Source organism: Nerophis lumbriciformis, linkage group LG19, assembly GCF_033978685.3.
Source record: "Nerophis lumbriciformis linkage group LG19, RoL_Nlum_v2.1, whole genome shotgun sequence".
Lineage (NCBI taxonomy): Eukaryota > Metazoa > Chordata > Actinopteri > Syngnathiformes > Syngnathidae > Nerophis > Nerophis lumbriciformis.
In genome coordinates this window covers 18,308,596-18,335,337 of record NC_084566.2, presented here as the reverse complement: position 1 = coordinate 18,335,337, position 26,742 = coordinate 18,308,596, and the positions used below count along the sequence as shown (strand labels likewise).

General features: G+C 40.1%; 2 protein-coding genes across 2 annotated transcripts; one reads left to right on the top strand and one right to left on the bottom strand.

Moving 5' to 3' along the window:
* Nucleotides 1–457: 457 nt before the first annotated feature.
* Nucleotides 458–8,421, bottom strand: LOC133619030 (uncharacterized). The gene is made up of 6 exons (XM_061979895.2): nt 8,254–8,421; nt 3,553–3,735; nt 3,242–3,481; nt 784–882; nt 642–659; nt 458–558 (listed from the first exon to the last, which is right to left on the bottom strand). The coding sequence occupies exons 1-6, from the start codon at nt 8,318–8,320 to the stop codon at nt 464–466; spliced, it is 702 nt and encodes a 233-aa protein (XP_061835879.1). The 5' UTR covers nt 8,321–8,421; the 3' UTR covers nt 458–463.
* Nucleotides 8,422–13,747: 5,326 nt separating this feature from the next.
* On the top strand, nt 13,748–25,871 carry ppp1r7 (protein phosphatase 1, regulatory (inhibitor) subunit 7). Its single transcript, XM_061979437.2, has 10 exons — nt 13,748–13,889; nt 16,200–16,295; nt 18,936–18,991; nt 20,472–20,537; nt 20,721–20,851; nt 21,317–21,479; nt 21,546–21,662; nt 21,726–21,830; nt 21,897–21,983; nt 25,128–25,871. The coding sequence occupies exons 1-10, from the start codon at nt 13,850–13,852 to the stop codon at nt 25,302–25,304; spliced, it is 1,038 nt and encodes a 345-aa protein (XP_061835421.1). The 5' UTR covers nt 13,748–13,849; the 3' UTR covers nt 25,305–25,871.
* The last annotated feature ends 871 nt before the right edge of the window (nt 25,872–26,742 follow it).

Genomic DNA, 26,742 nt, shown 5'->3' with positions numbered 1-26,742 from the left:
AGCTCTGTAGCAACTGACTGTGCAGAAAGTCTTTGCACTATGCGCTTCAGCATTCGCTGACCCCTCTCCGTCAGTTTACGTGCCCTACCACTTTGTAGCTGAGTTGCTGTTGTTCCCAAACTCTTCCATTTTCTTATAATAAAGCTGACAGTTGACTTTAGAATATTTAGGAGCGAGGAAATTTCACGACTGGATTTGTTGCACAGGTGGCATCGTATGACAGTTCCACACTGGAAATCACGGAGCTCCTGAGAGCGGCTCATTCTTTCACAAATGTTTGTAAAAACACTCTCCATGCCTAAGTGCTTGATTTTATACACCTAAGATCAGGTGTATAAAATCACCAAGTGATCAGGACACCTGATCCTGATCATTTGGATGGGTGGCCAAATATTTTTGGCAATATAGTGTATGTACATTTATGGGGTGACTACAATAAAGCAATTATGATACAGGATAAAAGTTAGTAATTTATAAAGGTATGATAATCATTGGATTTTATCGCTGAATTCAGCTCTGCCATGTTCTTAGGGTAGTGTACGATAGATCCAGGAACCCCTGTGAGAATAAAAAAAAGAGATTATCCAAAAACACACACAAATCTTAACTGATTAATTGTTCTACACAGAATATTCTCTTACCCCCAGGGAAAGTCAAACCTAGGGAAGAATGTGAGAGAGACAAAACACATGACCATGCTATACTCCTGACTATGTACACTCTTAAAGAAACCAAAGCAATGATAAGAAACAGTAAAACAAACAAAGAATGTAATTGACTCACCCTGTTTAGTGGCGAGGAGGAAGCTGATGCCAACAAGCCCAGTGAAGGCCAGAAGTGCCAAGATTGAGATCAAAAACTGCGGGGAAGGAATCTCTGGCTCTAAGAAACATTGCAAGATGTTACATTATGACATGACAGATGTAACGGTAGACCCTGATCACAATTTGGTACACGCCTCTCTGTTAAGATCACGGTTCAATTTATTTTAAGTACAGTAAGGGAACAAAACATAAAACTGGTTAGCGTTTGTGCAAACAGCTTTTATGCTTTAAAAAAAAACCAAAAACATAATGAGGGTCTTATGGAATAAATAGTAATTCAACATTGTATTTGAAATCAAAATGGGAAAATGAATTAAGGGTGATAATGACATCTGAGAAATGGTATGATGTATATGGGAAACCCAGTTTACTTCCACTAGTTCAAAACAATTGATGGTGTTTAATTGGAAAATTAGTCTCATCACACCCAAATTTGTGGCTCCTTAAAATCACATCATACATACGGTACATTTTTTGAGGTTGTGCAAAAGTTAAATCATTTTGGGAAGAAGTACACTCAGTCATGTCTTAAGTGCTGCAATATAAAATTCCAATGTCATGTGTGACTTTGTATATGGGACTTGCAGTGTCAGTTGTACGAAAACAGAGGATCATTATTTGCCTAAAGTGCTTTTTACAGCTTCTAGGAAAGCCATCACATGATGGATGCGGGTATAAACTCTAACCTCCTACTCAGAACCTGTGGCTAGACATTATTAAGGAAATATGGACAATAGAGAAAATATATAAAATATCAACATTATTTAAAAAAAACTATGCTATTTGGTGTTGTCTGTTTATCTGTGTTCAGCTCTGTGATGAGGTGGCGACTTGTCCAGGGTGTACCAGCTGGGATAGGCTCCTGCCCCCCGCGATCCCGAGGGACAAGCAGTAGAAAATGGATGGATGGATTTATTATCTAAAAGTTGACTTTTCTTTCCAAAAGACATGTTACATGTTAAAATGGTGATGTGTATTTTTTTTTTTGCAAATAATAATTAACTTAGAATTTCATGGCTGCAACACGTGCCAAAGTAGTTGGGAAAGGGCATGTTCACCACTGTGTTACATCACCTTTTCTTTTAACAACACTCAGTAAACGTTTGGGAACTGAGGAGACACATTTTTCAAGCTTCTCAGGTGGAATTCTTTCCCATTCTTGCTTGATATACAGCTTAAGTTGTTCAACAGTCCGGGTGTCTCCGTTGTGGTATTTTAGGCTTCATAATGCGCCACACATTTTCAATGGGAGACAGGTCTGGACTACAGGCAGGCCAGTCTAGTACCCGCACTCTTTTACTATGAAGCCATGTTGATGTAACACGTGGCTTGGCATTGGCTTGCTGAAATAAGCAGGGGCGTCTATGGTAACGTTGCTTCGATGGCAACATATGTTGCTCCAAAACCTGTATGTACCTTTCAGCATTAATGGCGCCTTCACAGATGTGTAAGTTACCCATGTCTTGGGCACTAATACACCCCCATACCATCACAGATGCTGACTTTTCAACTTTGCGCCCATAACAATCCGGGTGGTTCTTTTCCTCTTTGGTCCGGAGGACACGACGTCCACAGTTTCCAAAAACAATTTCAAATGTGGACTCGTCAGACCACAGAACACTTTTCCACTTTGTATTAGTCCATCTTAGATGAGCTCAGGCCCAGCGAAGCCGACGGCGTTTCTGGGTGTTGTCGATAAACGGTTTTCGCCTTGCATAGGAGAGTTTTAACTTGCACTTACAGATGTAGCGACCAACTGTAGTTACTGACAGTGGGTTTCTGAAGTGTTCCTGAGCCCATGTGGTGATATCCTTTACACACTGATGTCGCTTGTTGATGCAGTACAGCCTGAGGGATCGAAGGTCACGGGCTTAGCTGCTTACGTGGAGTGATTTCTCCAGATTCTCTGAACCCTTTGATGATATTACGGACCGTAGATGGTGAAATCCCTAAATCCCTTGCAATAGCTGGTTGAGAAAGGTTTTTCTTAAACTGTTCAATAATTTGTTCACGTATTTGTTGACAAAGTGGTGACCCTCGCCCCATCCTTGTTTGTGAATGACTGAGCATTTCATGGAATCTACTTTTATACCCAATCATGGCACCCACCTGTTCCCAATTTGCCTGTTCACCTGTGGGATGTTCCAAATAAGTGTTTGATGAGCATTCCTCAACTTTATCAGTATTTATTGCCACCTTTCCCAACTTCTTTGTCACGTGTTGCTGGCATCAAATTCTAAAGTTAATGATTATTTGCAAAAAAAAAAAATTTTTATCAGTTTGAACATCAAATATGTTGTCTTTGTAGCATATTCAACTGAATATGGGTTGAAAATGATTTGCAAATCATTGTATTCCATTTTTATTTACATCTAACACAATTTCCCAACTCATATGGAAACGGGGTTTGTATATACCTGGCTGCTCTTCAGAAAGCTTCAATTCCCTCATCAGGATCATGCATTCGTCCTCCAGTGAGCTCCGCGCCACTCGCTCCCACAACGCTTTGAGGGCCGCTGCTTGCGGAGTGTGAGCTGTCCAAGTGCCATTGTGGTTCAGAGACAGGTAGACCACACCGTCGTAGAAAAAACGATCTGTCCTCTGCAGCTCGGACCCCTCCTGTGTGCAGTCACGAGACCAAAGGTAGCTTTGGTTCCCTGGGGTGTACAATATGACACATGAAGACATATATAAGGCTTCATTCATTGATAGTTCATTATTATCTTACTCAGCAATGCCGACTGGTTTCCACTGAGGAGTCTAAGAGCGAGTAAATCAGCTGACATTCTTTGAAGAATGCTGCTGAGCTCCTGGTTGGTGGCAAGAATGGGGACTCCATTGAGAAGGACTCGCCCGGTGACGGGCCGATGACCCAAAACGACCGGCTGCTGGATCTGAACATTGATCCTATCTAAAAGAGATGGCAAGGTGAATATGCGCGTCAAGGATTTGCAAGTCACAGGAGAAAGAAAGCAGGTTAAAATGTAACAAACTTTAAGTCTAAAGTGCAGAAAACAAAGTGGAAGTATGCATTTATAATGAATAATGTTATTCCCTTGTCTGTCTATCTGTGTTGGCCCTGCGATGAGGTGGCGACTTGTCCAGGGTGTACCCCGCCTTCCGCCCGATTGTAGCTGAGATAGGCTCCAGCGCCCCCCGCGACCCCAAAGGGAATAAGCGGTAGAGAATGGATGGATGGATGGATTCCCTTCAATCAGAGGTGTCCAATGTTCACCTCGGGGTCATTTGAGGCCAGTGGATCAATAGTTATTGGCCCATGTCATGGTCTAAAACAGGGGTCTCAAACTCATTTTAGCTCAGGGGCCACATGGAGGAAAACCTGTGTACACGGCATTAAAACAAAAAATAAATAAAGACAACTTCAGATGGTTTTCTTTGTCGTACTTTGTCCAAAAATAGAACAAACACATTCTGAAAGTATTACAATAAAAATATAGCAAAAAATACCAGCGGCGGTAAAATTTAGATCCATGAAGGAAAGAAGAAAGTGAATGAATGTTTACAACTGAATAAATTTACATATGCATAAAAATGTGTTTTCTTTTGTATTATTTTTTTTAATGAATTAAATAACGTTTACGACAACCTTTTTCCAAAACGCAATATAGAATGTGAGATGTAACAGTATAATGCATACATTTATCATGTGTTTTCAAAATGGTTACAAAAAAGTGGGACCCCAAAAATGTACAGTGGGACCCCATTTATATGACTTAATGGGGTCTCTGGGACCCCATCAAGTCATAAAAATGGGAGTATTGATGGAGTATTGGTGTGTGCAAAACAGCAGCAGGCGGCTTTGGCCTGCGGGTCGGTTCTAATACTAATCAAATATCATCCTGGGGGCCATAGATAATTCATTCGCGGACCGGATCTGGCATGAAAAAGCGCAGATTCCAACCACTGAAATACTTTGTATCAGAGGTGTGGACTCGAGTCACATGACTTGGACTCGAGTCATGAATTTGATGACTTAAGACTCGACTTGACAAAATGTAAAGAGACTTGCAACTCGACTTAAACTTGAACATCAATGACTTGTGACTTCACTTGGACTTGAGCCTTTTGACTTGACAAGACTTGCTACTTTCCCCAAAACCCAAAGATTAAAAAATGTTATTCAGGAGAGCTCCGTATCTTTCATTGTGTATGTGTGTGTCTGTCAGCGTGTTGTTCCTGTCAGTACAACATCCAATCAAATTAGATCCACGTTGTTTTCATCCCACAGCATTCATCCAATCAAATTGCAGGACAACCAACAAAGAAGAGCTGTCAAACAACGCGCCAGTGAGGAAAAATTATGCCAAAGTTAGTCTCGTTCGGGTATTAAAACTACGAGTTGGCCGACAAAAAACGAATCGCAGTATGCAAAACATGCGGTTCGAAGATTACAGACGGAGACGCAACAACTTACAACTTTGTTCGACATTTGAAGTTGCACAAAGAACGGTAAGTTTTGAATGTAAGCTAACGTTTGATGGCTAAGTAACGTAACTTTTATTTGCTGTGTAGTTAAATCAGTGAGTCTGGAAACTCACTGCTAACGTCATAACCATAGACATCTTATAAGTAGACGCAGCATCGACTGCTACTGCCTACTGGCGCTGACGAGACACGGGGCCGCCATCTTGGAGAGGTGATCCACTCCACTCAGTGCAATTCAATTGGCAGGAGCAATGAACTGTCAGCGCATTTAATTAATTTTACCTCACTGAATACCACTGATTTTCACACGTTTTTTGTCATACGTGTAGCTATAATAAAAGAAACATGTTTTGGCGTGTTTTGTTATTCATAGTTTGCTTAACAGTAATAGAATATTCTTATATGCTATAAGTAACCAGACGTCCGAGATCAAAACTGGGAATATAATCCCAGAGAAGGGGGAAAAAAATGGTCAGCTATTTTTAAATTGAAGAAACAATATGATTAGGTTATATATACATGCGTATATTCTACATAAACAATGTATGAATACATTAGATATCTATATATCTTAGGAACCTATAGACTGTCTGTTGCAGTTGACGGGATTAGGTCTCTGCTTTTTGCAGATGATGTGGTCCTGATGGCTTCATCTGGCCAGGATCTTCAGCTCTCACTGGATCGGTTCACAGCCGAGTGTGAAGCGACAGGGATGAGAATCAGCACCTCCAAGTCCGAGTCCATGGTTCTCGCCCGGAAAAGGGTGGAGTGCCATCTCCAGGTTGGGAAGGAGATCCTGCCCCAAGTGGAGGAGTTCAAGTACCTCGGAGTCTTGTTCACGAGTGAGGGAAGAGTGGATCGTGAGATCGACAGGCGGATTGGTGCGGCGTCTTCAGTATTGCGAACGCTGTATCGATCCGTTGTGGTGAAGAAGGAGCTGAGCTGGAAGGCAAAGCTCTCAATTTACCGGTCGTTCTACATTCCCATCCTCACCTATGTTCATGAGCTTTGGGTTATGACCGAAAGAACAAGATCACGGGTACAAGCGGCCGAAATGAGTTTCCTCCGCCGGGTGGCGGGACTCTAGAGATAGGGTGAGAAGCTCTGCCATCCGGAGGGAGCTCAAAGTAAAGCCGCTGCTCCTCCACATCGAGAGGAGCCAGATGAGGTGGTTCAGGCATCTGGTCAGGATGCTACCCGAATTCCTTTCTAGGGAGGTGTTTAGGGCACGTCGGACCGGTAAGAGGCCACGGGGAAGACCCAGGACATGTTGGGAAGACTATGTCTCCCGGCTGGCCTGGGAACGCCTCGGGACCCCGGGAAGAGCTGGACGAAGTGGCTGGGGAGACGGAAATCTGGGCTTCCCTGCTTAGGCTGCTGCCCCCGCGATCTGACCTGGGATAAGCGGAAGAAGATGGATGGATGGATGGATGGATGGGCTCAGTAACACTTCAGAAAACCACTGTCAGTAACTACAGTTTGTCGCTACATCTGTAAGTGCAAGTTAAAACTTTACTATGCAAAGCAAAAGCCATTCATCAACAACACCCAGAAACGTTGTCGGCTCTGCTGGGCCGAAGCTCATCTAAAATGGACTGATGCAAAGTGGAAAAGTGTTCTGTGGTCTGACGAGTCCACATTTCAAATTGTTTTTGGAAACTGTGGACGTTGTGTCCTTCGGACGAAAGAGGAAAATAACCATCCGGATTGTTATAGGCGCAAAGTTCAAAAGCCAGCATCTGTGATGGTATGGGGGTGTATTAGTGCCCAAGGCATGGGTAACTTACACATTTGTGAAGGCACCATTAATGCTGAAAGGTACACACAGGTTTTGGAGCAACATATGTTGCCATCCAAGCAACGTTATCATGGACGCCCCTGCTTATTTCAACAAGACAATGCCAAGCCATGTGTTTCAACAGCGTGGCTTCACAGTAAAGAGTGCGGGTACTAGACTGGTCTGCCTGTAGTCCAAACCTGTCTCCCATTGAAAATGTGTGGCACATTATGAAGCCTAAAATACCACAACAGAGACCCCGGACTGTTGAACAACTTAAGCTGTACATCAAGCAAGAATGGGAAACAACTCCACCTAAAAAGCTTCAAAAATCTGCCTCCTCAGTTCCCAAACGTCTACTGAGTGTTGTTAAAAGGAAAGGCCATGTAACACTGTGGTAAAAATGCCCCTGTGACAACTTTTTTTTGCAATGTGTTGCTACCATTAAATTCAAAGTTAATGATTTTTTGCAAAAAATAAAGTTTCCAGTTCGAACATTAAATATATTGTCTTTGCAGTCTATTCAATTGAATATAAGTTGAAAAGGATTTGCAAATCATTGTATTCTGTTTTTATTTACGAATTACACAACGTGCCAACTTCACTGGTATTGGGTTTTGTACATACATCTATATTCATAAGTTATTCACTGTTACAAGCAGCCCTCTGAGTGTGGGCAGCCATAACTGCCCTGGCATAAAACTTAATTAGTATATAAAAGTTCAAGTTTTCCTTTTCTTTTTGATGCTGTAGTGTTTCCGGTTTCGGTTTCAATATGAGTGCTGGTGCGTACATGCAACAATCACTTTGCTGGAGGTGAAGCTCCCGTAAAAGGAAAAATAGACCAAAGGGCATAAAAGGCAACAATAACTACAAACCTTTGTCTTTAAACATGTACAGGATATTTTCTTATTTTACGACCCCAAATCTTACTGTGTCCAGCACCATTGACGGAGTAAAAGTAGCGTTTCTTCTTGACAAAAATGGTCAAGTCAAAGTAAAAAATATGTTGCATTAAAACTGTTGTGACGTATAGTATTCCAAAACGTTACATAAGTAAATTTAACAAGTCCAACTAATACAGTAGCCATATAGTCAACAGTGTGCATTAACTTTAAAAAAAATTAAATACGTCAAGCATTTATACATTTTCAGTTTTTGCATAAAAAATGACATATTTACGATGCGATAAGGCGTGTTTCTTACCGACAAGAACCGGGAGAACCAGCGATGTTTGAGCCAACATGAGCAGAATAAGGCATTGACAATACATGTCTGTTCAGGTTAAGTCCTCAAACGTCTGCAATATTAAAACTAATCACAACTTCTAAACAGACATTGACTGACCAGAACTCCGACGTGCGCCTCAAAAGTCTCCGCCAACACGTGTCATCTTGATCGCTTGTGATTGGCTCTCACTTGTGGTCACGTGGGCTGTACCACCTTGTTTCCCCTAAAGCAGTGGTCCCAAACCACCGGGCCGCAGCCCGGTACCAGGCAGTGGATCGATGGTACCACAAGAAATTTAAAAAAAAAGAAAAAGTTTTTTTTTTTTTTTTTTTTTTTTTTTTTTTTTTAAGTTAAATCAACATAAAAAACACAAGATACACTTACAATTAGTGCACCAACCCAAAAAACCTCCCTCCCCCATTTACACACATTCACACTCATTCGCACAAAATGGTTCTTTCTGTTATTATTATTCTGGTTCCTACATTATATAACAATATCGATCAATACAGTCTGCAGGGATACAGTCCGTAAGCACACATGATTGTATTTCTTTATGACAAAAAAAATAAAAAAAATTCAAATAAAATACATTAAAAAAAATACCATCTTATTGCAGTTAAGTCCTTAAATAAAATAGTGAAAATACAAGACAACTTGTCTTTTATTAGTAAGTAAACAAACCAAGGCTCCTAATTAGAGATGTCCGATAATATCGGCCTGCCGATATCCATCCATCCATCCATTTTCTACCGCTTATTCCCTATTGGGGTCGCGGGGGGCGCTGGAGCCTATCTCAGCTACAATCGGGCGTAAGGCGGGGTACACCCTGGACAAGTCGCCACCTCATTTATCGGCCGATATCATCGGCCGATAAATGCTTTAAAATGTAATATTGGAAATTACCGGTATCGGTTTTTTATTATCGCTATCGGGTTTTTTTGTTTTTTTTTTGTTTTTAAATCAACATAAAAAACACAAGATACACTTCCAATTAGTGCACCAACCCAAAAAACCTCCCTCCCCCATTTACACTCATTCACACTCATTCGCACAAAATGGTTCTTTCTGTTATTAATATTTCTGGTTCCTACATGATATAACAATATAACAATATCGATCAATACAGTCTGCAGGGATACAGTCCGTAAGCACACATGATTGTATTTCTTTATGACAAAAAAAATAAAAAAATTCAAATAAAATACATTAAAAAAATGCCATCTTATTGCAGTTACGTTCTTAAATAAAATAGTGAACATACAAGACAACTTGTCTTTTATTAGTAAGTAAACAAACAAAGGCTCCTAATTAGAGATGTCCAATAATATCGGCCTGCCGATATCATCGGCCGATAAATGCTTTAAAATGTAATACTGGTAATTATCGGTATCGGTTTTTTATTATCGGTATCGTTTTTTGGTTGTTTTTTTTTAAATCAACATAAAAAACACAAGATACACTTACAATTAGTGCACCAACCCAAAAAACCTCCCTCCCCCATTTACACTCATTCACACAAAAGGGTTGTTTCTTTCTGTTATTAATATTCTGGTTCCTACATTATATATCAATATATATCAATACAGTCTGCAAGGGATACAGTTCGTAAGCACACATGATTGTGCGTGCTGTTGGTCCACCAATAGTACTAACCTTTAACAGTTATCCATCCATCCATCCATTTTCTACCGCTTATTCCCTTTGGGTTCGCGGGGGGCGCTGGAGCCTATCTCAGCTACAATCGGGCGGAAGGCGGGGTACACCCTGGACAAGTCGCCACCTCATCGCAGGGCCCTTTAACAGTTAATTTTACTCATTTTCATTAATTACTAGTTTCTATGTAACTGTTTTTATATTGTTTTACTTCCTTTTTTATTCAAGAAAATGTTTTTAATATATTTATCTTATTTTATTTTATTAATATTTTAAAAAAGGACCTTATCTTCACCATACCTGGTTGTCCAAATTAGGCATAATAATGTGTTAATTCCACGACTGTATATATCAGTATCGGTTGATATCGGTATCGGTTTATATCATACTTGCCAACCCTCCCGGATTTTCCGGGAGACTCCCGAAATTCAGCGCCTCTCCCGAAAACCTCCCGGGACAAATTTTCTCCCGAAAAACTCCCGAAATTCAGGCGGACCTGAGTGACGTGTTGACAACACACAACAACAGTGTCTACCGTAAAGCAGTTTGTCTGCCGTAAACAGCAATGTTGTGACACTTTTAAACAGGACAATACTGCCATCTACTGTACATACAAGCCATTATCGGACATCCCTACTCCTAATTAGTCTGCTGACGTATGCAGTAACATATTGTGTCATTTATCATTCTATTATTTTGTCAACATTATTAAGGACACGTGGTAGCAACATAATTATTAATCTACTTGTTCATTTACTGTTAATATCTGCTTACTTTCCTTCTTCTCTTCTCGTCCAGCTCCTCCCGGGGGATTCCGAGGCATTCCCAGGCCAGCCGGGAGACATAGTCTTTCCAACGTGTCCTGGGTTTTCCCCTTGGCCTCCTGGACGAAGAAGCTGGGGAGAGGGAAGTCTGGGTTTCTCTGCTTAGGCTGCTGTCCCCGCGACCCGACCTCAGATAAGCGGAAGAAAATGGATGGATAGATGGATCTGCTTACTTTCTCTTTAAACATGTTCTGTATACACTTTTGTTAAAATGTAATAATCACGTATTCCTCTGTTTGATCCTTTACATTAGTTTTAGATGATAAATGATAAATGATAAATGGGTTGTACTTGTATAGCGCTTTTCTACCTTCAAGGTACTCAAAGCGCTTTGACACTACTTCCACATTTACCCATTCACACACACATTCACACACTGATGGAGGGAGCTGCCATGCAAGGCGCTAACCAGCACCCATCAGGAGCAAGGGTGAAGTGTCTTGCTCAGGACACAACGGACATGACGAGGTTGGTACTAGGTGGGGATTGAACCAGGGACCCTCGGTGATACCACACATTTAGGTATCAATCCGATACCAAGTAGTTACAGGATAATACAGTGGTCATATTCAAAATCCTCATGTTAGCATCGATTAGCTTGCAGTCATGCAGTGACCAAATATACCTGATTAGCACTCCAACAAGTCAATAACATCAACAAATCTCACCTTTGTGCATTCACGCACAGTATAAAACGTTTAGTGGACAAAATGAGACAAAGGAGTGGCATAAAACATGCCTTTCTGTGGCAGCATCGGAGAAAGATGTACATGTAAACAGTCCCCGATGAGTTCAAGGATCACTGAAATTAGTAGGACAAATCGGTGCTTGCCAAATACTTTCATCAGTGAAGCATGTTTAATATAATCAGTGGGATTTCTAACAAATAGGAAGGTTTGTGTCATGTTTATAGGGACGGCGTGGCGCAGTGGGAGAGTGGCCGTGCGCGACCCGAGGGTCCCTGGTTCAATCCCCACCTAGTACCAACCTCGTCATGTCTGTTGTGTCCTGGGCAAGACACTTCACCCTTGCTCCTGATGGGTGCTGGTTAGCGCCTTGCATGGCAGCTCCCTCCATCAGTGTGTGAATGTGTGTGTGAATGGGTAAGTGTGGAAGTAGTGTCAAAGCGCTTTGAGTACCTTGAAGGTAGAAAAGCGCTATACAAGTACAACCCATTATTATTTGTTCTCCTGCAGAAAATGAATGAATGAAACAAGTTTATTTCGGTCATATAATCAACCATCAACCATTAACCATTTTGTGTGACCATAGTTTAACAGTACAGATAATACATATTTAACAATCATACACATTTACACACAAAAAGAAAAGAAAAGAAAAAGAATGACCGAAAAAGGAATAGGCTGAAGCCAAAGCTTATATTTACCTATATCCTGAAATATATTAAAACAAAAAATATATGGGTTTTTTTCATCTTTTTCCATTTTCACACCTCTCTGAAAGAGGTCCAGGGATATAACAAAGGTCTTAACTCATTCTCCTTCTATGCCACATCATATGGAATGCACTCCCAACAGGTGTAAAAGAAAGGGCATCTCTATCCTCCTTCAAAACCACACTAAAAGAGCACCTCCAGGCAACTTCAACCGTAAACTAACAAACTTCCTTTCACATCCTACCTCCCCGGATTGTAAATAATCAAATGTATATAATCAAATGTAGATACTTATACTTATTCTTATACTTTCTGACCTCTATCTCTATGTCCACTACTTGCTGTACATATCATACGAAGTCAGTCCTACACTGTTTTAATGTCTATTTCTCTGATGATGCAATTGTTGATGACTGAAGTGTTGATATCAACCAAACCTAACCCCCCCTCCACAACCGGATTGTAAATAATGTAAATAATTCTATGTATATACTCTGATGTTAATCTTGTGTGATGACTGTGTTATGATGATAGTATATATCTGTACCATGAATCAATTTAAGTGGACTCCGACTTAAACAAGTTGAAAAACTTATTCGGGTGTTACCATTTAGTGGTCAATTGTACGGAATATGTACTGCACTGTGCAATCTACTAATAAAAGTTTCAATCAATCAATCAATCAATCAATCAATCAATCAAAGCCACAAGGCTTTGGAGCCGCGAGTTGCTGACCCCCGCCCGAAACTGATACTGTGGGCAAATGCTGATACGACATAATGCTGGTACATAACGTGCAGCTCCAAAATAAAATACAATAAAATAAAATAAAATAGAGCAAAGGACATAAATGGAGAAAGCTAAAATTGTATAAATAACCAATACCCCAAAATGTTGTCTTTGAATTTGTATTACCTGTTTTAATACAGTCACACACTGCCAGATTGTTTAGGTTTTGGCAAATATCACATACATTTTTACAAACATTAGAGAGGATTTCAATCCATCATTGTTCCTTGTCGTAGGTCCTATAAAAATACAATTTCATTTTAAAATGAAAGCTGCAAGCAGCGATGGACGGGACCGACTTTGGGGGCTCATAAAATCCAAACAGGAGCAGTAATTAAAACTCGTTCATCAACTTTTAATCAGAAGGGTTCCTGTGCTATTTTGAAGCCGACACGACAAACGCTCAGAGGAGATAATGTTTGAAAAAAGGTGACTGTTTTTACACAACTTGTGTTTTGAAGGGGGAATTGCACATTTCCTGTTGATTTTTGCTGGGGGTTGTCAGTGTATGAAATATAGGTCTAAGTGAGACCTACATAGAGGATTTTGTTTCATGTCTCTACGACATTCCTACTGGGAGTTACAGGCAGTTATGTCTGTGTTTTCTTCCTAGGGGGCGCTAGAGCGCAATTTTGAGTTTTGGGGTTTGGTTTTTTGATTAGATCGCACTTTTTGCCAGTCCTGATGTGTGTGTCCAATTTGGTGAGTTTTGAAGCATATTAAGGGGGTCAAATTACAGTTCAAAGAGGCGGCGGTATAATAATAAAACGCTAGAAATTCAATAGGGTCCTCTGTCCCAAAGGGACTCGGTCCCTAAAAATGTTGATTTTAGTGCCACCTTGTGGTACACCCTTGTAGTGCTGCCTTCTGATTGGCTGAGCCGTTGCCAGGACTGTTTACGGGAAACATGGCTTCCCTGTCTGTTGTAGAGCCTCAAGAAATGGAAGGTGAGTACATCTGCAAAGATGCTTGTTCCCCATCAGCACTGTTATCCAGGGTAAATGTCACTAGTGGTGACGAGCGACTTTTCGGTCGTGTGAGTTTATCCAAATTGTCGTCCTGCTTGTGTCTAAACAGATGCACACATCACGCATGCTAGCTAGCAGGCTAACAACAAGGGTCGTTGGCTGACGTTGTTCGCTTAACGTCCAACATGAAGCCACATTATACCGACAATCGACTTCGGATCCCTGCATGATAATTCGCAATATACGAGATAATGTTCTTAAATGTATGGAAATGTGCCAACACTGGTGACAGCTTGAAAACAGGCTGTTAGCTTAATTGCTACAGGTATGGTGGTGGTAGCACACCCACAACAACGAGTCGGTTCCAAAAGATGTCCATTTGAGTGCATTGTAAACCATGTGACTTTCCCCAATAGCACATATAATAGTACTGTAAAGGTATTTGCAAAGGAACAGTACGACTAAACCACGAGTTCTCAAGCTTTTGGACTATTACATCTAACCTACTTACAGTTTAACAGTGCTAAGATAACCTAATTTCTAACTAAATTGATATGGAATGATAATGTATATGATTCTTGAAGCATCCATCCATCCATTTTCTACCGCTTGTCCCTTTTGGGGTTGCGGGGGGTCGCTGGAGCCTATCTCAGCTGCATTCAGGCGGAAGGCAGTGTACACCCTGGACAAGTCGCCTCCTCATCGCAGGGCCAACACAGATAGACAGACAATATTCACACTCACATTCTCACACTAGGACCAATTTAGTGTTGCCAATCAACCTATCCCCAGGTGCATGTCTTTGGAGGTGGGAGGAAGCCGGGGTACCCGGAGGGAACCCACGCAGTCACGGGGAGAACATGCAAACTCCACACAGAAAGATCCCAAGCCCGGGATTGAACTCAGGACAACTCAGGACCTTTGTATTGTGAGGCAGTTGCACTAACCCAGGGGTAGCGAACCTATGGCTCTAGAGCCAGGTGTGGCTCTTTTGATGACTGTATGTGGCTCTCAGATACTGTAAATCCTAGCTGACATTGCTTAACACGATAAGTAATGAATAATTCCGCTGGTCATCACAGTGTTAAAAATAACCACGTATCAACCAGACTACAAAGCCATCAGCAAAACCATGCAGCATTAATGGTAAGAAGTATTTTATTTATTATTGGTTACCTTCAGAATAACAATGTTATTAAAAAAAAAAGAGACTTATTATACTCTAAAAATGTTGGTCTTACTTAAAAATGCACGCATTTAGTTGTATTCAGAGTTAAAGAATATTATATGGCTCTCACGGAAATACATTTTAAAATATTTGGCTTTCATGGCCCTCTCAGCCAAAAAGGTTCCCGACCCCTGCACTAACCCCTCTGCCTTCTTGAATCAAATCAAATCAAATCAAGCTTTATTTCTAAAGCGCTTTTAAATCATAAAAGAAATGCAACGCAAAGTGCTTTATAAAGTTAAAAACAATACCCCGGTGGCCCATATGCCCCATTGTCACATACGTAAGCACGGACACGGATACCAAACACACACACACACACACACACACACACACACACACACACACACATGTGCAACTATTTGGACCAATGATGGCATGGCTGAGTACAGAGGACACATGTGAGTAAACACTATCACAAGAGCCATCTGCACCAGGAGGTCATCAGACCATGGCCACCAGGACGCTGACACAAAGGCGCCCCCACAAGCACGGCCGATAACACCTGAGGCAGATGGCTTATTTGAGGAACGTTGGAAAATAACAATAATAAAACTTGTAAAATAGTAAGAACCATGTGTAGAGATAAATAATAAAATACAAGTAAGACATATGAAGATTAATAGAAAAATAAAAAATAAAAATATTTATACAGTAAATAAATAAATAAAACTATATAAAATATTGCATAACTAATAGGATAAAAAGTAAAATACGAATGACTTCAATAAAATAATATCAGGTAAAAGCCAAATCAAAAAGGTGGGTCTTAAGCCTGCTCTTAAAAACATGAAAGTTCTCAGAATAAACTGTCAATAAAATTTAAGTGCAAATGAAAATACAGCATCACCACTTAAGTCATATTTTTTGCGCTTCAGAAACTTCTCAATGACTTAGGCCCCAGACCTCTTCTGTTTGTCTGATATTGTCAGTACAAGTGGTGGAAAAGTTGATTTAAAACAGCTAAGAAACAGATATTTTTTCGCTGCCCAACAAGGGGCCAGGGCCCTATGGTTAAGAAACACTAAACTAAACCATCAACTTTGAATGCTGATTTGTAGTGGATCGAAAGGGAGAGTCTGAAGAGTCCGGTGATGATGAGACCAGGAGGAAGAGCATAAATGGCGACATGGATCCAAATCAGCCGGCTGCCTCAGGTAAGTCCTTTACCCATCCATTTTCTATACGACGTGTACTCATTTGGGTCATGGGTAAGCAGGAGCCTATACCAGCGGACTTCTGGGGTTAGCGGTCGGCGACACACTGGACTGCCAGTCAATCATGGTGCTCACATTCACATCCATGGACAATTGAGAGTCTCCCGTTAACATGCATGTTTTTGGGAAGTGGAGGGAAGTCAAAGTCCTACGAGAACCCATGCACACAAGAGAATATTATAATAATAGTAATTTTTAAAAACCCTACTAATGCACATATTTTTGATGTAATAGCAGCGTTTGTGTGTTTCCGATGGTATTAAACAATAAATAAGTAATAAAAATCAATTTATGAACTTAATTGGTTCTTGAATATGGTTCGTAAATCGAAAAAATTGTATTGTGAAGCATAGTTCCCCATAAGAAACAATGTAAATATGAATAATAGGTTTCAGTTTCGACAATTTTTAGTTAAGGTTTGTACACTTTGAAGACAATATAAATTGCTATGCTGGGCGATTACCGTATATGATCGTGATCGATGATGGCGATTAATTTCAGTTCGATCACAATGATCAGCTGTTAGCATATATCCTCGATTAAACATGGCGGAAATGTCTGTTAGAAGATACCGCAGTAGTAAAAAGTAGGGAAGCAATTAAGGCTGAAACGACGCGTCGACGTAGTCGACGTCATCGGTTACGTAAATATGTCAACGCCGTTTTTGTGCGTCGGCGCGTCGCATATTTACGTCACTCTACTTTACTGTCATGGCGGAGCGCAAAGCAGACGATGCGAGCGAGGGGAAAAAAGCACGCCAAAAGTCGTCAAAAGTGTGGGAGTATTTCAATAAACGGCCTAATAATGTTGTTGTATGCACACTGTGTCGAGCGGAAATGGCCTATCATAGCAACACAACGGCTATGAACGAACATTTGAAAAGAAAACCCCCGACAGCGTTCTTGCCATCACCATCAACAAGTCAATCGTCCGCGTGCGTATACGTTGTCATTATTACACAAAAACATGAATGTGTCATTTGTATCTGCGTTGTAAATTCATAAACTAAAGCACCGTTTCGCTCTGAGAGGCGCGTTTGGCGTGCCTGTTCAGTGTTTACAAAGACGCGCTCCTCTTTAACGCTGTGGAGAGGCGGCGGCGGCGAGCGAGCGGCGAGGCGGGGCGCGCCGGGAGCGACGCCGCAATCGTGCCCAGGTGCGCGATCCGCGCAGTTGGAAGAGAAAAGACTTTGTGTAAAATTAAAAGATTGTAAACCTGGCAAAGCCGTCTGGCGTTCAGTCTGTCGGTCCTGAAAGAACCCCACGGCACAAGACGTGTCACAAACGCTAACGTTAATTAGTTGTGCAAATACCTTTTACAACATTAACAGTTACATATACTATGTACAAACGAACAATTAACTTTCACTTTAATCATACTATCATTGTTGTGTTATTAAGCAAAATAAGCAATACTTTTACTTTTGTTGAAATGTTTACACTGTACACTTTTTTGTATTGGATGTTTAGCTTTATTTTTGCACATTTTAGCAAATAAGCAATACTTTTACTTTTGTTGAAATGTTTACACTTGTTACAGAATATTTCCGTTTTGCATTTTTTTGTATTGGATGTTTATCTTTATTTTTGCACATTTTAAAGCAAAATAAGCAATACTTTTACTTTTGAAATGCTTATACTATTCCAGAATATTAAGATTTGCACTGGATGTTTACTTTTATATTTGCACATTAAAAAGCAAATAAGCTACTTTTAATTTTGTTAAATGTTAAAAGTTTTAAATGTTTACATTGTTACAGAATATTTTGTCATGTTGTTGTCAATGTTGACTGAGTGGCCATACTTTTTTTTTTGTAAATAAAAGCCATGCCTTTTGAAAAAACTGGCCTACATTTATTTTTTCCTCTTCATTTTAAATTAAAAAAAAATCGGTAAAAGGAAAAATAATCTATAGATTAATCGAAAAAATAATCTATAGATTAACCGATTAATCGAAAAAATAATCTATAGATTAATCGATAGAAAAATAATCGTTAGCTGCAGCCCTAGAAGCAATGGTGCTTGGTATAATCCTGCATGGAAGCAGGTCAGAAAACCTGCTTTGTCAATCTTCGTCAGTCATACTTGCGAGCACCTTTAATGTACAGTACTCCTCGCAATAGTCTTTTTTTTTTTTTTTTTTTATCCACAAGGATTTTCTCCTTTTTTACACGCTGGTCTGTTGGCTTTTTGGGGCTCATTTTGAGTTAGCAAAATGGACAATACTAGTCAAAAGGGGATAAAAACACAAAAGTCACACACACCGAAGCGCTGAGACGTGAGTGTGTCTTGTGCAGAAAGTGAGTGGAACGCTCCGCCTCCGCTACAATGCGTTTTGGTCTTCTGGCGTAAAAATTAACGAATAGCGTTCGTACACAGAGACAGCACGCACGGAGGCATACTTGTGCCAGTTCAAGAGTTCGTAAATCTAAATGTTCGCAAATAGAAGGGTTCGTACACTGAGGTTCTACTTTAGTCTCTCCAAGATATTCCTGTTCTGTCTCAGCCGAGTCTTGTCCTATAAGAGCAAAGCTTGTTTTATTTACAATGATGATTTATTTCTGTGCATCATTTTTCATAGATAAGGAAGAGTCTCCTGTCGACATGGACACCATCACTTTGGACCCGGAAGAGGAGGTAAGAGGAGGCTGTTGCTGGAATTATAATGTTGGGGGGGAAAAAGATAGGAAACAAGCAACTGCTGGGTTGCATATGACGTTGTGTCCATTTTTCTTGTTCGCTGCTAATTCACATGATGGTCAGCAAGCTTGAGCGTAGCATTGAAACAAGTGAGAGTGAGTGTAGTGTATCCTTTTTCTCAATGGCGTCACCATCACAGCAGCACGGCACTCGTTATGTCAATCAAATACGTTACTTACCGATGCACAAATAAGTCCAAAATTGTCTTTCATGGATTTATGCTTGATTTGTGGACCCCTCCAGATGTAAAGACACATGTTAAAATAAAATAAACAAAAGAAAAAAGCAAACATTGAAAAATAGAGCAAAAAGGCATAATGTAATGAGAAATGCTGAAATCTTGATATTACGGTAATTACAAATACAGCAATTTTCTTTTTTTCTTAGCCTATTTCATTACAAATTACATGATGATGTCACGCTATCACCATATTGAAAGAATATTAAGGACAATATTGCTGGGTTACATATGACTTCACGTCCGCTTTGCTTCGTTGCGGTGTAATGGAAGACAAGATTGAGCCGGGCGAAAATGCTGCTGCTAAGTGTTGTTGTAGGTGTTCAAATCTATAAATCGAAAATATATATATATTTTTTAAAGACGAAGCTTTGAGGTTTTATTATTGTCTGATTTTAGTTTAGTTTTTTTCTCATTGTGCTTCTTGCTGTTTTCAAAATTTTTGCTGGTGTTTTTTGTAATGTACCTAGTGCCAATGACAAATGAGTTGTCAAACTAAGTGCACCTGCTGGATGTGGAGGTTCTGGGCTGGTGTAGTTACATGTGGTCTGCAGTGGTGAGGCCGGTTGGATGTACTGCCATATTCTCTGAAACGCCTGTCGAGACAGTTTATGGTAGAGAAATTAACATTAAATTCACTGGCAACTGCTCTGGTAGACATTCCTGCAGTCAGCATGTCAACAGCACGCTCCCCTTAAAACTTGCGACATCTGTGGCATTGTGATGTGTGATAAAACTGCAAATTTCAGTCCTTTTATTGTGGGCAGCCTATGGCACACCTGTGCAATGACCATGCTGTTTAATCAGCATCTTGATATGCCACACCTGTGAGGTGGGATGGATTATCTTGGCAAAGAAGTGCTCACTAACAGATTTAGACAGATTTGTGAACAATATTTGAGAGGAATAGGTATTTTTTCGGTATATAGTAAAAGTTATCGATCTTTGAGTTCATCTCATGAAAATTAGGAGCAAAAACTAAAGTGTTGTGTTCATATTTTTGTTCATTGTAAATTAACACAAAATCGCGGACTGTAATATTTAGCTTCCTGTTGCAATCGAGCGATGATGACGTTGGACTCGGTGATGGACGGATGGGCGTCAGCCCTATGGCAGCAGACTACTGAAATGTTAGTATGATTACTACCCCAATTACTAGTGTCTTTTGTTTTTTAACAGGATGTTGATCTTGTTCATTGTCGTATTGGAAACATTGAAGGACTGGAAGTACTACAGAAAGTTAAAGTAAGTCCTTGGTACACTAACATATCACTAGATGTAAATGTGATGCTCCTTTGCTTAACATTGTTAAGAATTCCAGAAACCAATAAACAATGACCAAAATGTATTTAAAAAAAAAAGAAAAAAAAAAGCTATTTTTCCAGATCGCTTTCTCTGATCGTGTTAATCCTTTCTTTGTCCACGCAGACCCTCTCCTTACGACAGAATCTTATTAAAAAGATAGAAAACCTCGACAGTTTGACCTCGCTGCGGGAGCTTGATTTGTACGACAATCAAATCCGCAAGTTGGAGAACATCAACAAGCTCACAGAGTTGGAGTAAGTCTGCAGAAATTACCCTTATAGCTCTATCGAGGAACCTACAAAGTTGAGCACAATTAATCTCTTGATGCTGGCGCATGCAGAGCAATACTGTCACCTCGTGGCTTTTTGTAGATATTGCTGAGATTAGTAAAGCGTTGCGATATTTACTGTATGTGCGTATCTCCGAGGGCCTGGATCCTTTATGTTGCTGTGAGTTCCATATCTGGTTCGATGGTTATCATCACAAGTTTCCTTTTAGCTTTCACTGGTGCCCCTCTATTGTGGCATCTCAAAAAAAAAAACACGTTTGGGAATTTAATTCCTATACTCGTTGAGTTTTGAAGATGATGGTTGAACTTTTAAATTGTACAGCTTTTAGTGGTTCTCCTGCACTGTGTTAGTTTGTTCAGTTGTGTTTTATCATGATGCTGCTTGAATTTACTTTGTACAGTGAGTGGATCTTATTTGAATCCACTGCAGGCAGCTTGACCTGTCCTTCAACCTTTTACGAAAGATGGAAGGTTTGGATCAGCTGACTCAGCTGAAGAAACTTTTTTTGCTTCACAACAAAATCAACGGCATCGCCAATTTGGACCACTTCACATGTCTGGAGATGTTGGAGCTGGGCTCCAATCGTATTCGAGTATGTTCTGGTTACACGTACACACACACCTGAGACATTATAATGACATATTTGTGTTGTTCAAAGGTCATAGAGAACCTGGACTCCCTCACATCTTTGCAAAGCTTATTTCTTGGTACCAATAAGATCAACAAGCTGCAGAACATGGACTGTTTACACAGCCTGACGGTGTTAAGCATTCAGGTACTTGCACAGTTCAACTAATTGCACGTGAGAAGTTGCTAACTTCTTTGCATCCTTTTTAAGAGTAATCGGATTACTAAAATGGAGGGGCTGCACAACCTCGTCAGTTTGCGAGAGCTCTACCTGAGCCACAATGGCATTGAGGTCATCGAGGGTTTGGAAAACAATGTGAGTTTAAAACATGCTGGAAGTGTTCGATGTATTAAACGCCACACTCCCCCTCACCCTGTTTAGAAAAAGCTGACAACTCTGGACATCGCAGCCAACCGAGTGAAGAAGATTGAAAACATCAGTCATCTGACAGAGTTGCAGGAGTTCTGGGTATGGCCCTTTCATTGTGCATCATACTCAAATCTCATCCAATTCCTTACGTGTCGCACAGTAGCGCCCCCCTGAGAGTTGCTTTAAAAAATAAAATAAAAAAAAGACATGCCTTTATGCACAAATATGGCTCTTGAACCAAAGACATAAAGAAAAGAGGGAATTGGCTATCTTAGTTTGAAGTACCCAACAAACAAAAGTAGAATAAGATATAACTTTACTTTCACTGTTGCAGGATATCAGATCAGTTAAGCATATCCTAACAATTAGCAACATTGTGACGTTGGAAATAAAAAGTACAATACCAAAAACATATACCCAAATAATTGGGAACATGTCCTTATATGCATATTTGTGTGTGCAGTGTGTTTTTGGGGAGGTACCGGTAATCTTAAAGTGCCACATGGGTGGGTGAGGTAAGGGATGGATTTCACATCTTGGAGGTCTAAGCTGTTTTTTGAGCCTGTTGTTTCAAAACCAGGGGTGTCCGAACTTTTTCCAGCTAGGGCTGCAAAGACAAAAATATAAGCCACACACATTTTGTACATCCGAGATGCTAATATCAATACACCCATCAATCCATCCATTCATTTTCTACCGCGTGCACAATGTAGATCCATATACATTGGATCCGGAAAGTATTCACAGCGCTTCACGTTTTCCACATTTTGTGATGTTACATCATTATACCAGAATGTATTCCATTTATTTTTGTTCTCTACACACAATACTAAATAATAGGGATGTAAGGGTCTCAAATTTCACAGTATGATATTGTCACGATATTAAGGCCACAGTACAATATTATTGTAGTATAAATCTCCCACAAAAAACACCTTAAAAATGCCATAGTGTGTAAAATGAAGTGGCAGGAAAATGCCATAGTGTGTAAAATGAAGTGGCAGGAATGTTAGGATAAAGTAAACACAATGTAATTGAACACAAACATAATGCTTAAATGTTCTAATCTTATTTATTACGATAAACATGATTTTTTAAGTGCAAAGAATTGTGCAGGGACATCCACTGTTTCTACCATCCATCCATCCATTTTCTACCGCTTGTCCCTTTCAGGGTCGCGGGGGGTGCTGGAGCCTATCTCAACTGCATTTGGGCAGAAGGAGGGGTACCCCCTGGACAAGTCGCCACCTCATCGCAGGGCCAACACATATAGACATATTTAAAAAAAACGTAGTCGCGTGTCTTTAAAGTGACAATGTAAACATCCAATAAGGTTCACTTTAGTGTCTTTCAACTTTTATTTTCTTAGAAGCCGTGTCCTCCTCAGTGGACATGTTTATATCAATTTGGAATATGCTGTTTCTCAGAAAAGTTAACAGTCAATTTAACTTTTATTAATGTTAATACCCTAACAAACTGATGTTTGGATTTCGCTGGCTTCAAATATCTTTTCTGGATGACATTTTGCCCGAATGCAGCTGGACAGTATGAAGGTTAATTTGTGTCTTTATTACGAAAGCTTTTTTGATTGGAATCAGACAGTAGTGCTAAAAACATCCGCATTTTCAAATGGAGGGGAAAAAAAGTCCTCCTTTCTGTCCAATATCACATGAAAATGGTTGTTTTTTGGTATCTTATTTGTCCAGCTTCTTCCATACTCCTTTTTATACACTTTACAAGAAATACATTTGCGGCAAACTCCGTAGCTTGCTAGCTTGTGCGCGCCAGTTCTCTAAGACTCTTATTTTGTTAGCGCAGGCAGGATGAAGCAGCGCTTTTATTGTGAAGATAAGAACTGTACAGTTGGTCTTTAGAGTTTTTGATGGCAGGTATGGCGCGAGAGTGTTGAAATAAAGTGTTTCTCGCCTTCCTGTGGGTCATTTTTTCCCAATAATCCTCTCACAAGACCCTCGGGTGCCGTGAATGTCAGTCAAGTGACGAAAGTGACGTCTTGGTGAAGATTGATGATCGCTCATTTTTAGGTCTATTTTTTTAATGCCTGACTTGCGATCGACTGACACACCCTGCGCCACGAGTGATAGCTCGCGATCGACGTAATGGGCACCCCTGGCCTAAAAGCTAAAATATACTCACGCATCACTTAGCTTGGAACGCCGTCTTGCTCCTCCTCCTGCGTACCCTCCCGCTGAACCTGACGTGCACCTCCCAAAAAATCTGACTTCGCTTCAGCTGCTATGCGGGCCGCACAGCTGTGACTGGTCAGTTTTTGCCGAAGAGGATCCCTGAGCACAGGAGAGTAGACGTGCTTGAAATGCACAAATTATTGTATGAGATAAAGCAACAGTGATTGAACACTTGTATGCAAACTGATATTGTGTACTGTATCTCGGTGCGCTCTAAAAATAGTTACTTAATATGTTGTTTTTCAGCTATAGTGTTGATGTTGCGTCCAGAAGAAGTCCCACAAAGTACGACGCTCTTTTTAACTTTTATGCCAATCTTCTTACAACAACAGGTTCCATTCCGAAACATATTCTTCCTCGTGCACACACCATTGTAGCCGTTTTTTCTCCCGCACACAACCCTTCTTCAGTCTCAGTCAATCACCTTCCAAACACGGTATGTTCACGTCCATGGGAACCCTGAACACCAATAACACATTAACTAAAATATTAACACCAGCAGTTGTGTTTATTTTCAATTACAAAGCTCTCTCTTGTCCCATGTCCCGAAAGGCTAAATAGTGTTACAAATTCGCCCATCTTCCAGACTTGTTCAGAAGTTGCACAGTCGATCTTCACAAACATCTTTTTCAAGAAAATTGCAAGTCAGGCGCCAGCCCCCACCGAAGAGATATACACGAATCAAGACGCCGACAGAGGGGACGCAAGCTACATGATGCAAGAGTATATTTCAGTCTTAAACCCTCACCAAAATGGCTGTCATCTTACAGAATTATGTGGTCTTTGATAGTTTTCATGTGTCCTGCCATAACAGTTTTCACCAGCATAGACATGCTTGCAAGATTTGTTAGTTTTCCAGTGTTGTAAAGCAATCAAAAAGGTGATTTATGTGCTGTAATAACAATAATGGGAAAAAATAACAAGAACCAATTTCCCTCCACATCCCATGCACCCTTCCATGTTGCCATATTTTTCGACACCGCTGTCTGAAAGAGTTTAGCACAAAGTCCAAATGTCCTGACTGAACTCTCACTCCCAGATGAACGACAACCAGATTGACAACTGGTCTGACCTGGACGAGCTGAAGAACGCCAAGTCTCTGGAGACGGTGTACCTGGAAAGAAACCCGCTACAGAAGGACCCGCAGTACCGGCGAAAGATCATGCTTGCACTCCCCAGCGTCCGCCAGATCGACGCCACCTTTATCCGCTTTTGAAGTGCAGTATGTACAATCCACGTGACTTATTTACAGTGTTCACCCCCTAGTCACAAAAAATTTATCATTTTGTATGCATTGGCCTCGCTCCTTATACAAAAGGTAAAGTCGCACAGCTCACTCAATATACATGAATGCACTCATTCATGACTTGAGCTATTGTGTGGAAGCTCATATATTTACAATGCTGGATATTAACTGTGAAAAATCACGAGAATCACATTTGTTTCCTGCACTTGTTGTACTCTTCATGAAAATCACAAACGGCATATTTTAAGATGCACTGCAAGAGAGAGAAGACTCAACAGTTCCAAAGTCACGCCGTCAGAATACTGTCCACTGCACACTTAAAAACACCCCCGAACCAGGTATTAAAGACAAAAGATGCAACTTTTATTTTGCTTTTTTCCTGTTTTTGAAGATATTTACAACAAAACCTGATGAATGTCCAGCAGTCTAGTAGTCTATTCCTCCTATTTCACAAGAGTGAAATAAAGCTCTTGAGAATGTAACATCACTGTCTAATATAGTAATAATGCTTTTTTGTAATACAGTACTGATCACTTATTTGGTTCCTTCTTATTTTCGCCTCATTGGACTTTGTTTAGAGTGAAACGAAACTTCGTAAAGGCGAAACACTTTTACTGGTGCAGTTTTTACCTCAAGTTCTTGGACCAGACTTGTAAATTCATACATGCTGCAGTGACACATTCTGTATTATTTATTGACACCCTCATTAAAAGTGAGGATTACTTAGTTCCTTGTAAATAATGCAATTGATTTCATCACTATAAATTAAATTTAGGAGTTGGCGACTAGAAAATACAGAAACTAACATGGATATTTCAAATAACATACATTGGTATGAATGTGATGGCATTTGGTTTTAACGAAAGTATGCCTACAATGGCAAGTGGGATTAAAATTGTCAATGTGTATTTGTAAGCTTTTAGTAATTTTTGACATTTCATCGCTTTTTTTTTTTTTTTTTGTATGGCAGGACAAGTTATATGACAGTGGTTCAGATATACTGCAGTACATAAATCACAGGGTTTTGGACTTTGTTTGAAATGGAATGTATTATGCAAACAATAAATGTATAGCATCAAGAAAGTTTTCCTTGTAATCTATAAGACATGAACTGGTAAAGTAACTACTAACGTTTTGAATTTAAATGACAACAGGAGCATGACAAAGAAAAAAAGGAGTAGGAAGAAGCAGATTTTCTGGACCCCGACTTAAACAAGTTGAAAAACTTATTCGGGTGTCACCATTTAGTGGTCAGTTGTACGGAATATGTACTATACTGTGCAATTTACTAAAAAGTTTCAATCAATCAATCAATCATTTCTACAGGTCACCCTTCTCCTCAGTGTCTTAAGCAATGACTGATAGTTTTTTAACTTCTTATATTTAACATGGTCATACATCATAATAG

What these genes read in the sequence shown, in the direction of transcription:
- LOC133619030 (XM_061979895.2), bottom strand. Translation starts at nt 8,320, where the DNA reads ATGTATTGTCAATGCCTTATTCTGCTCATGTTGGCTCAAACATCGCTG. An exon ending in GGTTCTCCCGGTTCTTGTCG is followed by an intron (nt 3,736 to 8,253) that starts GTAAGAAACACG and finishes CATCTCTTTTAG; the next exon opens with ATAGGATCAATGTTCAGATC. An exon ending in AAACCAGTCGGCATTGCTGA is followed by an intron (nt 3,482 to 3,552) that starts GTAAGATAATAA and finishes TGTACACCCCAG; the next exon opens with GGAACCAAAGCTACCTTTGG.
- ppp1r7 (XM_061979437.2), top strand. Translation starts at nt 13,850, where the DNA reads ATGGCTTCCCTGTCTGTTGTAGAGCCTCAAGAAATGGAAG. An exon ending in AAATCAGCCGGCTGCCTCAG is followed by an intron (nt 16,296 to 18,935) that starts GTAAGTCCTTTA and finishes CATTTTTCATAG; the next exon opens with ATAAGGAAGAGTCTCCTGTC. An exon ending in TGGGCTCCAATCGTATTCGA is followed by an intron (nt 21,480 to 21,545) that starts GTATGTTCTGGT and finishes TGTTGTTCAAAG; the next exon opens with GTCATAGAGAACCTGGACTC.